Source organism: Colius striatus, chromosome 5 (genome assembly GCF_028858725.1).
Source record: "Colius striatus isolate bColStr4 chromosome 5, bColStr4.1.hap1, whole genome shotgun sequence".
NCBI classification, from domain to species: domain Eukaryota; kingdom Metazoa; phylum Chordata; class Aves; order Coliiformes; family Coliidae; genus Colius; species Colius striatus.
Genome location: NC_084763.1, coordinates 51,230,397 through 51,247,540, shown reverse-complemented (window position 1 = coordinate 51,247,540; position 17,144 = coordinate 51,230,397). Strand labels below are relative to the sequence as shown.

Genomic DNA, 17,144 nt, shown 5'->3' with positions numbered 1-17,144 from the left:
CGCCGCTGCGCCGGGCGCGGGCGCCGCCGCCCCTGCGCGCTGCGCCGGGCGGCCGCTCAGTGAGCGCGGTGGCCGCGGCGCGAGGAGGCGCAGGCGGGCTGGCTGCGGCCGCTGCCGTCGCCGGAGGGGCTGCAGCCGCTGCCGCCGGCCGTGGGGCCGCGCGGCGCCCCGCGCTGGGGCAGGCGCGGGCGGAGCCGCCACAGGTGACTCGCGGGCCGGGGGCCGCCCTCAGTCCCGCCGCCGCTCGGCTGCCCCTGCGCGTTCGCGCCCCTGCGCCGCGGCCGCCTGCGCCAAGCCCGTCTCTAGCCGCTTCGCCCTGCCTGCGCGACCGGGAGCGCCGGGGGACATGGCTGTGCTCCGGCTCCTTCTCCTCCTGCTCCTCGCCCAGCGGGGGCTGGGGACCGCCGCCGGCCAAGGACAGGCGATGCGCGGCCGGGAGCGGGCGCTCCGAGGGAGGCAGCCTATTTACAATCACATCAAGAGTCGGGAGCCTCCGCCGGCCCCGCGGAGCCGCTCTACGGAGAGCACCATCTTGGCGCAGCGGCTCGCCGAGGAGGTGCCCCAGGACGTGGCCTCGTTCCTCTACACGGGTGACTCGCGGGAGCTGCGGCGCGCCAACTGCTCCGGGCGCTACGAGCTGGCCAGCCTCGCCGGCAAGTCGCGCTTCACCTCGCACCCATCCCTGCACGGGGCTCTGGACACCCTAACCCACGCCACTAACTTCCTCAACATGATCCTCCAGAGCAATAAGTCGCGGGAGCAGAACTTGCAGGAGGACCTGGAGTGGTACCGTGCTTTGATCCGGAGCCTACTGGAGGGGGACCCCAACATCTCGCGGGCAGCTATCACTTTCAGTACGGAGCCTTTCGCCACCCCGCAGGTTTTCCTCCAGGCCAGCAGGCACGAGAGTCAGGTCCTCCTGCAGGACTTGTCCTCCTCGGCTCACCGTCTGGCTAATGCCTCCGTGGAAACAGAGTGGTTCCACAGCTTGAAGCGCAAGTGGAGGGCACATCCGCACAGGAAGGTCTTAAACACGGGCCCTAAAACTTTGGAGAACAGCTGGAAGAGGCGGGAGAGCTTCGCTGCTGATAAGAACCACATCAGGTGGTCCTCACCGTACTTGGAGTGTGAGAACGGGAATTACAAACCTGGCTGGCTAGTGACTCTGTCGGCGGCTTTCTACGGGCTGCGGCCAAACCTCCTCCCCGAGTTCAGGTAGGAGGAGTGCTCTGCTTGCTTTCAGTCGAGATGGGAATAGGGTGGGTTTCTGGTTCTGCCTCCCTTCTAGGGATGAATGGGCATGCCATGTCTCTGGAGTGACCTAATCAACCCTCGCCAGACAGGCTGCTCAGTCACACCGCAGAGCAACCTCAGGCCTTCCCGTTGAGCTCTGCCTTTTTGTGCCTTAAGGAGCCGTTACTCAGTAAAAGAATCACTTCTCTGTCTATAAGACAGCATTTGCTTTACCTGCTCCCACTGAAACAGGTGTGCATGTGGGTTACCTTTCTGGTGTGCTTTGGGTGGAGAGAGGAGAGCAGCACTTGCCAGCTGTAGTTTATTTCCAACTGCAAGAGGAGGACGTTTACTGAGGTGTTCTTTCTTACTGTGCTATGTAATTAGACCTATCTTGACCCCAGCTGTGATTTTAGCCAGCTGGGAGACAGTGTTATGCTGGCAAACTGTGGTTTCTGGTCTCCAGCACGCATCCACTACGGGGTGCTCAAGCCTGGTCACTGGTCAGTATGTTTGTGGGTAAATAAGTGTATGTGACTGCAGTTCTGTCATCATAGATTTGGCTATAGCCTGAACTGGCAGCAGGAAAGCTTTCCTTAGGACACCCCTCAGTTATATATCTACGTGGATGACACTTGGCACATGTAAACAATTGCTTATTTTGTAATTGCTGTTACCCCCGTGACTTTGCCACTGGCCTATGACAAGGAGAGGATATAAAAAGGCCTTCCTCCTGTCTTTGTATTTTGTCAGCCCAATGAGAGCAACCTGTGGGGTATGAGATGACGAGTTTTCTCACTGGCACTTCTATGGTGGGGCTAATGGGTAACTCTACCCCTCAGGGAATGCCCACTGCCCAGAAGTAGCTGGCATTTGTCAAGGGATGAGAGAAGAGCACAGACTTTGCTTTGCACTGCAAATCAATAGCAGGTGAATATGACAGATAAGAACACAGCAGATGCTGAAAAGATTTTGCCACACCTAGTGCTGAGGTAATAATGTTAGTGAACGTTGGTTTCTTAGCTTAGACTGAAATCCAGTGGGATTAAACAGATATGAATGCAGTCGTACATCTTGGGCTGGGAGGTGGGGGGAGAATCAGCTGTTGAATGGAGTGGTGGCTTCTTACTCTACTGAATTATCCTTTGCTCTGAGATTTTTACACTTGTGGGGCTGGTGGTGTTAAGGTAAAATGAGCTCACCTGCAGACTGTTTGTGCTGAATTCCTCTCAAGACCAAAATACAAGAATAGCTGTACTGGAGAGCTCTTCTGGATCTTTGCAGGGGTTCCAGAAAAGTTCAGGAAACTTCTCACAGATCATTGAAGTGCAATGTTTAACAATATGACGAACTTTGGGATACAGATGAGAGCTAGTGTATTCTCTCTTGTTGAGGATAGGGGTTCACAACCTGAAGAACTACCAGTCTCAGGATGGGGTAGCAGCCACTAAACAGCTGAGAATTTGAATCTTGATATAAAGTGTAATTCAAGCTTCAGTCTTGATTCAGTGAAGAGACAAAAATGTGTCTCAAGCAAAAGAGTGTAAAGCTTCAATCTCCACTCTGTGCCAAGATCCTGTGATGCTAGGAAGCATCTCAATGGTGTGGGTTTATGCTGTGGTAGCTCTGGTGTGCAGAATATCCAGGTCTTTGGAGTAACCCTGGCCAACCAAGGTAACCAGTAGAGGTCCTCCTGGGTGCAGTGCAAAGCACTTCATCTTCGCAGCCCCTCTTTACCATGTGGGACTCACTTCAGTTGAAGAAACAGAGTAACCTCTTGTAACTTTGGTATTTGAAAGAACATCCATTAAGCACATAATCTAAGCTTGGAGAACCTTCTCTTATTTAGAAGATCCTGTGATGGGGTGTCCTGTGCAGACACCTGTCATATTGTCTCTATACTGAACAGTTAGGACAAAACTTTTCTTGTATCAAAACCAGAGATGAGTTGTTAAGCAATGCTAAGAAAATAGTTCAGTATGATTTTGGTAACTATAAGGCAGCAGGGGAAGAAGTGCATTTATATAGACACACATATACTCTGGAAAGACTAAATGACAGTTCCTGTGTTAAAAGTTTGAGGTATGTTACACGAAAAATGGGTTTCTAACAGCTTATTGTTTGGGATATTGAAAAAAACAACTCTACAGCTGCATTGGAAATACAGTAAAATAAGCATCTCCCAAAATTCATGGGATGTCTTAATATTTGCACAGTATTTTCTGTACTTGTTAGGTGTGAAGACTCAGTGTGAGTTCTTAAGAGAATAAATGCTTTTAAAGTATAAGCTTGTAATATATAACTGTAACATCTAATGTTGTTATTAGAACATTAATATTAATCATTATAAGGTGCCTCTTGAAATAAGCTGTATTTCATCTCCCCATCTGAGTGACACAATGGTTTAACTTTAGATTCCTGTTTTAAGGCCTATATGGTAAAAAGCACTGAGTGTTGCCCTCTGTCTCTTGTGAAACTTCATTGGAAGAACTAATGTAGCTATCTCTGAACCATCTGTTAGGAACCTGTTAATGGGTCAGTTTACATGCTCCTTCCACTTAATAGTCTGGCATGAGGTCATTGCTGGTAGTCTAATGCACACCCCTTTAATGTTCTAACAGTTTATGTAATTTCTTTGCTGCTGTTAGGTTCATGGCATGGTACCTTAGGGCAAGTGACATTCTGGAGCATGTCTACATGGAAGAGAATTCTTTCAGATTACTGAAGGAAAAGCTATTACTCCTGCTTTTTAGTATCTCTTCTGTTGCAGTAACAGATGGGTATGTCACATGGTGTAGCAATGGAAAGAGTTTAATGAAGGCAATACTAATAATGACTACTGGTTTTGTTCAATATATGCTACTGCTGCAATGCTGTATGTCTATGACATTCTGAAAGTACATTTTAAATAAAGGCAGCTTTATTCTTCATGTCATGAAGGATTATAGTGGTTTGTAATGCCTCTTGCCAGAGGAAGTAAGTGTTACAGACAGCAGGTGCTCTTGCAAACAGCTTGCTGTCGTTAATTTCACCTCTCACTCTCTCCCTCCATTCCCAAGAGATGACAGCCAAACTGTCCAAAAATCCAAGGAAGGGAAGAGAACATGGTTATTTGTCTTATGGCAGCACTGTAGCCCAGTACCAAGATGAAGTGAAGAAACCAAAGGCAAGTTGATTGTGCAGATAAGTGTACCAGGGAGCATGTTACCACCTCCTTACAAAATACAATGTGAGTTTGCATTCAGAAGTGAAGATTCATAGAGACTAGAAGTAATCACTTGGCAATATTAACCATTCCACTCTCCTTCTTTAGAAAGTCTTGAGCTGATGCAATTTGCAGCTGGAATTCACCATCTACTGTGTGTAATCACTCTACAGTTCTAGTGCTGCAGAGGAGAGAGCTGGGTAGCGTTTTTCACTCATCTTCTGTGACGCTTCTATTACTACTACCTCCTATTACATGGTGAGAATGAGCCATGTTTCATGGCACATGGTGATCCAGCTGGTCTCTTTGCAGCCCTATTGCGGAAGTGGAAAAGTGTGACAAGCTGCATGTCATAAGTGTATTTCCTTCTGTAAAAGTATTTGCTTGGTGCTTGGAGAGAAAGTGGGAGGTTTTAAGTGCTTCAGCAGTCTAGGAGCATCACTCCTTGGTCTGCCAGAAAGGTGTGGGGCTACTAGAAATGTACAAGTTTAAAAAAAGTCCTTCTCAGTCCCTGTGTCAATTATCTGCTGTTACAAGCCCCCCTAATGACATCAAGCTGACCAATTTCTATTTCTAAAGTAGGTGCAATTCTCTCTAGACTATCCAACTCACTTGGTGTGCCAGGCCTACTGACTGACTAGCTGCTTCTGATTTCTGATCTAACCACAGTCAATTCCCATCCATTTATTCCCATTTGAGAACTGCCTTCTATCTAAAATAGCACTCTTCACTGACGTTTACTGCCCTGACCTATTTATAGGCAGTAGTCCTTTCTCCACCTTTGTTTACTAGACTATACAAACCAGCTTTCTTTAGTCTCCTGTTATAAGCTCTCTGTTGCCATGGTCCCTCTTCAAGTCTTGTTCCAGTATTTCTTGAACACAGTTAGTCAGATTCATGTGTAATGTTTCAGCCTTGTGCAATGACATCAATTATCTCCAAACTCTGATGAATGAATTGCTGCTGTTGCAGTTCAAAATGTTCTCTTGCATGCTGTTGTCATTTTCTTTAATGTTGTGTTGTAATGTGCCAACATTTTGGGAACCAGTCATTGCTCCTCCTTTTTCATCTAGGAGGTCAGAATATCTTTAGGGTACAGGGACATTTTTTACTCCCACCATGTTCTAGCAAGGCTGAGTAGTATTTGCAGTCTTTTTTAATGACTATTGAGAGAAGGCAATGGAATAAGGGCTGGTGTGGCAGAAAGGTATACAATCAGCAAGTTGAGAGAGTTTGCTTTTTTATTTACTTTGAATGATGACATGTTCTGGAGTCTCCTTCCTTGGAGGTCTTCAAGACCTGCCTGGACATGTTCCTATGTGACCTGAACTAGGTGAACCTGCTTCTGAAGGGGGGTTGGACTAGATGATCTCTAAAGGTCCCTTCCAACCCCTACCATTCTATGATTTGCAGGTAACTTCCTTCTGACATCTGACTAAATCAGGTATTACCTCAGTATTTTCTTGTCTTCCTGGTATTTGCTACTTCTCAATTATTGGGAAGATATTCCTTAGTGCAAAGATTAATCTTTATTGCACAGTTAAATTTAGCTTTTTCTTCCCTACAGGCATTGTTACACAGTGATTCCCACTGTGCTATTAACAATGACTCAGATGATGCTAGTATTAGGCCATAATGGAGCTCTTAGTTAAGGAAAGACCATTGAAGGCAAATTAAACCATGAAGGCAGATATGTACATGACAGGGAATTTCAAAGAGAATATAGAACCACAGAATGGTAGGGGTTGGAAGGGACCTTTAGAGATCATCTAGTCCAACCCCCCTGCAGAAGCAGGTTCACCTAGATCAGGTTGCATAGGAAAAAATCCTACCTAATGTTTGAAGAATATTAACACTGTAACCCAAACCAAACACAAACCCATGAAATTTCCTAAATATTTCACAGCTATTAAATTCTTTGGTAAAATAGTCATAAACATAGACATGAGAAAAGAGGGACTGTAAAGAAATTAGTAACATTTTTCTTTAAAATATTCTTTAATTTCTTCCCTTATCCCTTTTTTTTGTTCCCACTCCTCAATCTCTTTAGTCTCAGTACTGAACTAGGAAAGAAAATTCTCTTTAACTGTTTAAAGAGGCTTTCTATTTCTCTTTTGTGACATGATACATTAGTTGTATAGTCCTGAAAATATTTTAAAATAAAAAGGCTGACATTTTTTTTATAGCATGCCCTGGCCCATATAACATGATTGAAGGTGTGGGTGGATTTAAAACAGCTTTTAAAAATGAAAGAGAATTTCTTTCCTAAAACTTCTGAAAGTCTTGGATTTACATTCTTGAAAAGAGATGAGAACCAAGAAACATCTTCCTATGACTTACTGATGGTTTGTATAAGCAGACAGTATGGTTTTCATATGAGGTCATGGATAAGGATAGAAAAATAGAGGATGGAGAAACAAAAGGAAAAATAAACAGGATTTTCTTATTTAGAAACATGATTTAGTGTTCTTCACTATTGAAGAAGCAGAAGTGGGTCTTTGAAGAAACAAGTTAAATGTGGCCAGGAGAGGATAGAAATACATACTACATTTGTCCACAATTATGCAGCATATGGTAAGCTGTGAGAAAAGAACCAGCTTTTTGGGTCAAACTGCTGTTGCCATTGCTGTTCTCTACACACATCCCCTTTGGGCAAGAGTTCCAGCTCAGCATGTTGTCAAAGCTCTTTGAAAAGGAATGGACATGTGACAGTACTGACTATCTGAGGTGCAGCTCCAGGACTGTCACTTCCTATTCCATCTAGTCATGAGCCTGGGCTGAGATAGAGAAATGTTCCTAAAAGCAAGAACAAAGGCATTGCTGTCCTGGGTCAGAGGAAAAGCTTACCTACTCCCCTCTCCAAAACCAGCTTCCTTACACACTTAAGGGAAAATGTAAGAACAGTGTAAGTGCTGAGTTCTCCTATCTTAGTTATATTCCACTTACTCTGAAAAAACTTTATTGCTTATTATTTGTATCTGAATCATTGCTGATAGTAAGTATGAATTAAACTGACCTCAATGATCCTAATTTGCTTTTTTTTAACCCATTTTTGTCTTCTGCAATGTAGTTTACCCTCAGATTCCATATTATAATTTGTACAGTTTGGAGAAAAAAAAGCTTTTTTAAAGATTTGCTTCATGAATCTGAATTCATGAGGAGATCCTAGATTCTTGTGAGGAAAGACAACTTTGGAAAGTGTTAATTCATATACTCTGTGTTGGATTTAGTTGTGTTATACTAAGTATTTTTGTCACCTGCAAATGTTGTCGCTGGTCATCTATGAATGTGTTGGACAAAGAAAGGATAGCTGTGATGGCCAACTTGTTAGTCTCTTTGCTGACTTTTGTTGCATTGATACTTTCAAGAGTGACTCTAAAGTTGGATTCTTCCTGGCTCTAAAGTATGCAGAGATGAAAATAATCTGGCAAAGGCTGTCTCTACTCTGAGCAATTTTTATATCTTGGTTGTCTGTTGGCCTTAAAGATTCTGCTTCAGGTGTTTAGAAAAGTTTTTAACTAGTAGAGTCCATGCTTTTAACACATTGCTTCTGAAAATGTCTTTTGGTTTTGTTCTACATTCTTGTGGCTTTGTATGCTTCTTGCCCAGGTTTATGCCTCTTCATTGTCTCTTTTTTCTTTAATGTTGTCTTCCACTTCTCAGATTCAATGTTTTCATGTTATATATAAATAATCTTTAGTGTTAGAAGATTAAGATTGGCTATGGTTAGGCTGAAGCTGTCTCTCCTGTGTAGGATCCTTCTAATACAAAAGCTTTTCTTGTTCCTAACCTCTTTTCTTACATCACTTTCTGTTCTGTTTCTTTAGGTCCTTTCTACCTATTTCTTTGTTCCCATGGATAGCAATGGGAACATTAAAAAAAATTTTCTTACTAAATAGCTGAATTTGGCTGCAAGACCCTTTTTTTTATAGGGAGACTCTAATGTAGGTTGGTACCCCACCAGCACTTTGATCTTGTATTCCTATACAAGGTGATGCTTTGTGACAGAGTTGCTAGCAGCAACTTGAACATCCTCAAGCAAAAATACATCACCGCCCCTCAAAGTATCTAGGAAGCTCTGTGACTAAACTGCAGGGAAATCCCCAGAGAGGCAGGACTGCATACCATAAATCTGAAGGCAGATTTAAATCTGAAATAATTCTTCAGACATCAGAGGATTCAACTTTTAAGTATTCCACCCTGGTAGTACTGCTCCAAATGGCCTAGAAGGATTTTCTTTGCAGGTGAATCCTAATTCATGTGCCTACGCTGCTATACCTTTTCCTTTAGTTTAGCTTATTTTTAGTGAAAGCTGGTTCTCCTGTGAAAGTATGTACTGAAAACCAGCAGTCATGCTATGACTGAGGAATTGGCTAAGTCTTACTAGTAAGAAATCGGTGGTAACTGTATGACCAGATCAAAATCTTGTTGTATGCAATGTCCCAGTAGCCTTTTATGAATCTGAGTATACAGAGGTAATAGTTTAAAAAATGTTCAAGTGATGCAGAATTCTGAGTCTTACCTTTCAAAAGCAACTTGAGCTTGCAGAAATTGCCTACTGTCTGTAAGATGTATAGTTGAAAGTCCCTTCTGAATTTGACACCAGGATTATTTTTGGATGCTCAGTTAATGGTACATTGAAGGAGCCTCAGGTGTCAGGTACTATGCACTGCTTTAAGATCAATATTCTTGAAAGTGTAAGCTTCCAAAATGAGAGTGGTTGGAAAAGGTGTCTGCCCTGGAAGCATTTGTCATACTAATTACAGCATACATTTATCTAGAGGCATTATCATTTGCAGTTTTGGGATGGCTGTAGGGATTTTATTTTCTTATTTCCTTGTTTTGTGGTAAGGAGAACTTGTGAAGGACAGCATGTAGGGTTGAATGAATATGACAGCAAGACTCCAGGCAGACATTTAGATTTGAGAGATGTCTGCTTCAGCAGATGATAACTGTGTCTTATACCTTAATTATGACTACTTGCAATGTTTATGAGGACAAAAATAAGTGTACAAACTTAGAAGACAAACTTTGAATACCTGTTTAGATGAACTGTGACATCTGTGCTCCAGGAAAAGCTTCTGGAGGTCTGGAGGACAAAGATACTGTTTATCACCATTTAAATGTTGGCAGGCTATTCTGTGCAGTTGCAGCTTAAGCCATCTGGGAGAAAGAGAACGTGCTCCTTTTGCTTTTTATATGATGTAACAGTACAGGCAAAACAAAAAATCTTCAGTAGATATAGGCTTTACAACATGTTGTTACAATGAAATATTATAACTACTGAAACTGTTAAGATAGCTAGTAGGTTGAGAAAATAAGCCTAAATCAATTCCTGGCACAGATTTCGAGGCAAATATCATGCCAACAAACAGTGGTACTAGAAATTGAGAGAAGCGTGAAAGCCTCTTAAATCAAACCTCTGACCTGACACAAAATCCTTGATGACATAATTCTTCAATGATTATGTGTTATGTACAATTCAACTAATTCTCTCTTAGCTAGATGTTAAACATGAATGTGCAATCTTTAAGTATCTTTTTGTGTGTGAAATTGTGGCAGAAAACAAATATTTATTGTTATAAGGAGATTAACAAAGTATACTTGCCTTGCCAGATGGTCCACAATTACCAGTAATAGTGTTATTACCTTATCACTGTGGCTTGGGTAAAGCCAGGCAGCATTGTCAGTGTTATGCTGAGTCTACTCTTGTACCATTGGTATTTATCTTGATCACTTGTGTCAAGGTAGCAGAGCTGCAACTTTTCCCAGTTAGTTCAGAAATATAACACAGGTAGTTGGTCTATATACATTCCAGGAGGATATGTTCTTCCATATGCTTTTTCTGAATGCTGAATCAAAAATAACTGACAATGTGGGTGGCTAAACAGGCTGTGCCAGCTACTGTATTAATCAGAGATAAATTTCAGAACTATATCATCATGTACATATCGGTGTACTCTGTGTAATAGTGGGGGGAAACAAGTCTGAGATGGTGTTTTAAAGTGGTAAAGCATCTCAAACGAGTGCAGTAGAAGTCTTGTATGATCATGATGCTTTCTGTAAGTGTTACATTTATGCTTAAAGAGAGTTTTCTTTTGAAAGTGTTACATCCTTAAGTAGCTGCATACCTTATTACTAACTCAGCAGAACTGTGAAGTATGAGCATATATTGCAGATGTCTAGTGGAAAAAGACTAATATGCAGCATGGAGGGGGGGCGGAATGGAAAGCCTATGGTAGATTGTAACTGTCAGGAGAGATTGTTCTCATATTCCTGCTTCAGGACTTTTCTGTTTCTCCTTTCCGTAGATTTTCACCCCTGAGATTCATAAAGCTTTGATTAAAAGAAAGAAATAGAGCTACTGAATTATATCAGAACTTCGGGTTCTGCTACAGAAGAGGTGCAGACAGGAGAAGAGTATAGGTAGAAATGTTTGTGTTGAGTATATGAAGACTTGTATTTGTGAAAGGGAAGCATTTGTGTAAGAAAAGTTTTAACATGAGAAGCAAAGGGAAAACATATTTAGTTTAAAATTGAAGAGTTTTGCATTGTTTCTGGAATTGAGAAAATGTTTTGGTGGTTGAGCTAGATGATCTTCAAGGGCTTTTCCAACCAAAATGATTCTGTGATTCTGTTATCTCTGGGCATTGAAGTGAGGTATAGGGCATGATATTGTATTCAGGTTTGGCCAGGCAGGTTGCTGGCCTCAGAAAGTAGTGCAGGTCATTCATTTTATTTCTTTGAATTCTCTGTTGCATTGTAAAATGTGAAGGGAATTAAAGTGCTTGAGTGTGTAACTTATTCTTACACTTAGTGGGTTAGATTTATTGAGCTGTTGTAATACATCTCAGTAAGGTCTAACATAAGAATATGTCTGTGCAATCATGGCTTTGGGAACACACAACTTGTCTGTTCTCAGGCCTTTCATCAAATTCTGTCGAAGAAAGACGGAGCCCTGATTTGCAGACTACGGCGTCATTAAGAAGTTTAATCTATTTTTGTAGTCACTGTGTTCAAGGCTGTTTTTCTTTGTTTTCAGAGGTGTTGTCAAAGTTGACATCAATCTGCAGAAGGTGGACATTGACCAGTGTTCGAGTGAGGGGTGGTTCTCGGGGACGCACAGGTGTCATCTCAACAATTCCGAGGTACGTCTGTCCTTAGAGACTGAGCTACACTTCAATAACAAGTCTTTCCCCTGTGGATAACTTTCTTTAGCATAAATGCTATCTATTTTGTAGACTTCGAATGTGGTTTGTAGGCTGAGAAAAATCTTTCTGTACAAGGCATTATGGTATGCATGAGTTTCAAGAGTGCCTGCGTTTCAAGAATATTGGTGTTAAAACAGAAGCTAAGTTACTGTACAGAAATAACAGCTATAGGGAAAAAGAATGTAACCAGTGAAATGACTTATGACATTCTGCTTGCAAGTCCAACAATTATTTTGCATTCCAAATCAAAATAGACTTTCAATGTCAGTGTAACTTTTAACTGGACAGCCTTGCAAAATACAGGAAGAGCGCAAATGCTAATAATTGTTATTCAGAAGAGCACGAGCTTTTAGTAGAATGATACAGGGTAACAGACAGACTTGGATACTGTAATTCTTTCTTAATTGCATTGCCAACGTTTTGACAGAGCTGATTAAATGTTTCTGTTCTACTCCTTCCTGCTTCCCCTTTATTCTGGAGGTCTGTGTCTGGCTCTGTCAGCGTATCGTGGATCATTCAGCTTGGCCAGTCATATGTGTTCAATGAAACTTTAAACCAAAATGCATTTAATGATTTTATTGTGGCATATGATGTTGATTTCAAAGGCATCTATTTGTTTTCTGTGAGAGTAGGCACCTCAGGCACTTCTGTGCTTTCAGAAAGGAAAATTAAAGTGTAGGGAAAGCTGGTGGTTGTCTAGCAGAAGTCAGGAGATGTTTCCTTAATTTGTTATGAAATGGCATAATCTAAAACTGGGACCATTGTTGCTTTTAATGATTTCATCTACTAATGGTTTTGAACAATTCAGAAATTTTTAAAAGCATCCTTTTTGGTATTTTTCACTTTTTCCTTAAACTTGAAATGTGAAATCAGTCTTTGATAAAGATTAATTTTAACTAAGGTACTTCTGCAAACAAAATCACTTCTGGATTCAAGAGCAAATATGAGTTACTAAAAAAGTGTGCTCTTAGAAGAAAATAGTTTCCTATGAGATCTGATAATCTGTGTTTTTTAATATCTGCTAGTTATCCTGAATGTGATTACAGATTTTGACAAGTGCTCCTCCTTTTCCTAATATCTTATGAGCAAAATTGTCAGCAGAGGGGTAGGAGTAAAGGTTGCATTTCATCTTGGAACAAAAAAAACAAAACAACCCCAAAACCCTATGAGAGGATTAAGAAAAAATAAGGAAAAAAATAAAATGAATAAAATGAAGAGAGATCAATGTTGGGCTTTAATGCAATTTTGGTCTGGTTCAAAAGCCCATTGCTTGTACTAATCATGCTCTGTATTCTTAACATATAGGAAAACAGAATCTGAGTCAAACTAAACTAGATATAATTCCACAGTTATCCTTGCCTTCCAAATGTGAGTCCTTGAGTGTGTCCTGGAGAGAACAATGCAAAAAGCTATTCTCTCTGGAAGGATTTGTTGGAGAAGGGGAGAAATAAAAGTGGTGTGGGGTTTTTTTGTTTGGCTTTTTTTTTTTTTTTTTACTCTTTACAGTTCATTTTTATGGGAGTAAAAAGTAGGTTTTATTTATCTAATTCATTCTTGACTGTGAAAAGGAGTTCTCTTTGATTTTTTTCAATAAAATCTACCTGCCATTTTATTACTGCACATGAGACAGTCAGTGTTACTTATGAAACTGGATGCAGAATGAAATTCTGCATGAAAGATAACCCTAAGGGTTACAGAAGGTTTTCTGTCACTTGCAAAAAAACCCCTTTAATTCCACGATCTTTAGTGTCTCAGTGACCAAGCTGGAAAATCTGAACTGTAGCATTTGGTTTCTTACTGTGCGTAAGAAACTGAAGTGGTTGTCATGGACAATTGACACAGAGAGAGAGTCTCCACTAGCTTTGAACCAGGATTGAGTCTTTCTGGACTTTTCTGCTGAGAGAATGGTAGGAATTTCCCACATGCTGAAGGAGATAATAACTTTTTTTTAACTTAATGTACATTACAGAGAAATTTTTCATGTTAGGCTTCTGGGTTGTGTTTGTTGTAAAGCTGGCTGTGCTCAAGTAAGTTCCTCTGCAGAGCTTTTATTTATTGGTCTCACTTGCACTTTTTTTACTGCTTATTTTCTTGTTTGGGTTTATTCTGTGCTTTGGGGCAGCTGTCCTGGCTCTATCCTCTCCCAGTTTCATATGCCTCTACAGCCTTCTTGTTAGCAGAGTCTGACAAGGTAAAAAATCCTTCACTTAGTTAAAACACTACGTAGCAACAGCTGTAAGCATCAATGTTGTCAACATAATTCTCACACTAAATCCATAATGCAACATTATAACAGAAAACTAACTCTGTCACAGCCAAAACCAGGACACCACTTCAGGACAGTTCAGTCTGGTAGCGACTTCTGTTCTTTCTTTCCAAGCAGGTCTCATATGCTGTTTTTCCCCACTTTATTTCATTGGAATCTGAATTACATAGTTGTGCAGCAAAACTTTCCATACAATTTGCCTATAGTGATGCAGTTATTCCTTATTCTGTTTTATCTTTCTAGCAGCAGACACAGAAATACCTGCTGACACTGGAATGCTCTGCCCCAGATTACAAAGTCTGGCTACAGCAGAATAAGGAAGAGAATGGAGATCTTTGGATTTCCAGTTCTCCTTAAGTTAGACTCTCCTTATCTTTAGTTTGGTTAGGTAACTTGAGTATTTAGGGTATCATAGCCTTTCTGCAGATCATTTGGTAAATCTTTGCAATGGTGAGTTTCTGATTTGGCTCTGAAAATCTGTTTACTGCATATGATGTAGCTAGGCTACCAACCTCATTAAATCTAAGACATAAAGCTCAGTATTTCAGAAATAAAACTCTCCTCTTCCCTAACACTGTGAAAATACAGCAGTTGATGGAGAAGAGGAAAGGAATGACTTAGTGAATGCACAAGAGGAGAAAAAAACCCCTTCAATTTATGGGTTACTAAAATGTTTCTTTACTTTTTCTTATATTTCAGTTATTTTTATGCTGAATTTTCCTGCTTTCTGTGCTGTCCTGAAGTATTTATCTTCTAAATAAAAATCAATTGAAAGGAGAGAGATGGAGGTGCATTACAACGAATGTAAACACATGAATGAATGTGAGCCAGTGCTCTGGATGTGCTAGACAGAAAGGAAGAAATTGATGGGACTCAACTTCTACCAGAAAATATTGTTGTTGAAAGTACTGTATTGCCTTCACATGCTCTGGCACAGAATCACTAGGAGATGATGCTAACCATGATGTTGGCATTTGTCTTTGGAAGGTCAAGAGTAACCTGATCATATGATGGAACAGTTGTAGTGTTAGTCCTTTCTTGAAAGAAAAATGGTGTGTGATTGGGAGTTAAAGAATATTATGACTCAAATACACAAAATGTTTAGACATATACTGTTCCTCCTTTAACTGCCATATGTTCCTCAGGAGATGGATTAATGACACTTAAATATCTTGCTTTACATGTAGTGCTCTGAAATTGAAAACAAAACAAAAGCAAATGCTGGGAACTTCAAAGTCCCTATTTTTAAAGTGCCTACCCAAATTCTTACTATATATTCATGATTTTTCATGATTGGTTCTCTTTTGTGCACAGGATTCATATCCCTGATTTCATAGCAACCTAGATGAACTAGGGGAAAAGGGATGCTCTCCTTCATTCTTAGAAAGACTGGAAACTGCCCAGTTTAATTAGGCAAGAATTTGGGTGAGACTTCACAGAGGAAAGCCAAACTACAGGTGTGGCTGAAGTCTTTGGTGGTGGTGATTCCACCCACCCTTTTTTTTCTTTTGGTAACTGTATCAGCCACAAAGATGTGGCTGGGAGGAAGACCCGGGGAAGAAGGGACAGGTGAGGGTGAAGCACAGAGCTGTGTTCTTCCTGCCCTCTACCTTGAAACTCGGAGAACAATTGCCCTGAAAAAATACAGATGTGAGAGGTTTAGATTCTGTGGGACTGCAACAGATGAGGCAGATATCTGCAGGGTTAGAAATAATTAAAATTCAGTGGGTAGAGAGCAAAATGATGCAGATGATTCTGAAACACAGAAAAAATATAGTTACCCAATAACAAATCCTAAGTACTTTTGTTGTACAGGCAGGGCTGATTGTGGTGGTAAGAAAACATGCATTTTTACCCTGTTTGACACCTTGGAAGATTTTTCTTTTAATATATTAGATTCCTTCCCTTTATATGCTGGCAGTAGCTACTGATTATTTTAGCAACACCACCAACAATTAAATCAAGAGCGAGGAGTGTCTGAAGAAATCAGCTGCCATAGGCCATTGAGCTCAGCTGAATGCTTCCAACCAGTAGCATCAGTCTGAAAAACAGCAGCAGGCTCCACACTTTTCCCCCATCCTTAATGACACTTCCAATAACTTGCAATGTGAGGCAGGCTCGGCTGACATCCCTTTGGGTTTTAACAGTATTCCACAAATGACAATGTGCAAAAGTATCTAGAGGGAATGAGAGAGGCAGAGTAAACAGAAAAGCTGCATTGCTATCTCTATTGTGTTTATATCTGTGTTTGTAGAAAGATGCATGGGCCTACTGTTTGTGTATTTGTTCTGCACAAACACAAAACCAATTGAGAAAGGAAAACAAATGAGCAGTACAGCCAAAATATTTATTGCTTAGCAAAACATTTGGGACCATAATATTTTATGATGTTATACATAGTTACAGGCAACCAAAGAAAAAGTGGGAGTGAACAGGTTTACAGAATATAATTAACCTCTAGTTTAGAAATAATCATCCTTGGAGCTACAGATTGTATCCAAAGTAGGGCAAAGTACTCAAACCTCAGGGTGGAGAGTGGTATGGCAGGATATATTTCCTCTTACAAAATAAAATCTCTAGTGGTAGAATGCAAATACTAAATGCTGTACCAAATCCTGGGCTAAAGGGAGGATCTAAGACAGAAGGAGGAGTGTCTCAGTTCAGTGCTGAGGTAAAGCAAACAGCCAACGCTTCTTGGATCCAAAAGCAGAAAGGCATATCTGTTCTTAGACTGATGGCTGCCACACAACTCGATCTATTTGGAGAGCATGCAGTAGACACAAAGAGCATTTTGAATGCTGTTTTAAAAATAACTTCTCATCATCTGCATTCATGGGAAAGAGAAGTCCCCTTATGACAGTGTATCAGATCTAATCTGGCATTCCCTCAGACACAATTACATAAAATAAGGTGGAGGTTTGTCAGAGCTTTCAGTCATAAACAAGGTGCCATGAAAACCAGCTTTCAGTTTAAGGAAGAGCCATGTTGCTTAGCTACAGCATGTTTTCCTTTTTTAGAAATAAAAGAAAAAGGACTCTTTTGCAGGAGCTAATCTTAGTTATCAGTGTTTTCTTCAAAAGATTAAAACCTGTGCAACACTTCCTTTCATCCTAGTTAGCAGTGTTAACTTGACCACTTACATTCATCTGAGTCAGTTCTATTTGTTGCTGTTTCCTTCCCACAGAGTTAAAAATGAAAAGCACTAGTTGAATGGTTAAAGGATGCTGTC

At 40.9% G+C, this 17,144-nt stretch overlaps 1 protein-coding gene across 1 annotated transcript in view; it reads left to right on the top strand.

Moving 5' to 3' along the window:
• Window positions 1-289: 289 nt before the first annotated feature.
• Window positions 290-17,144, top strand: part of GPR158 (G protein-coupled receptor 158) — a 195,026-nt gene continuing 178,171 nt past the window's right edge. Inside the window, exons 1-2 of the mRNA XM_061997271.1 lie at window positions 290-1,215; window positions 11,481-11,586. Of these exons, the coding sequence (XP_061853255.1) occupies window positions 347-1,215; window positions 11,481-11,586 (975 nt within the window). The 5' untranslated portion in view covers window positions 290-346. The remainder of the gene's footprint in view (window positions 1,216-11,480; window positions 11,587-17,144) is intronic.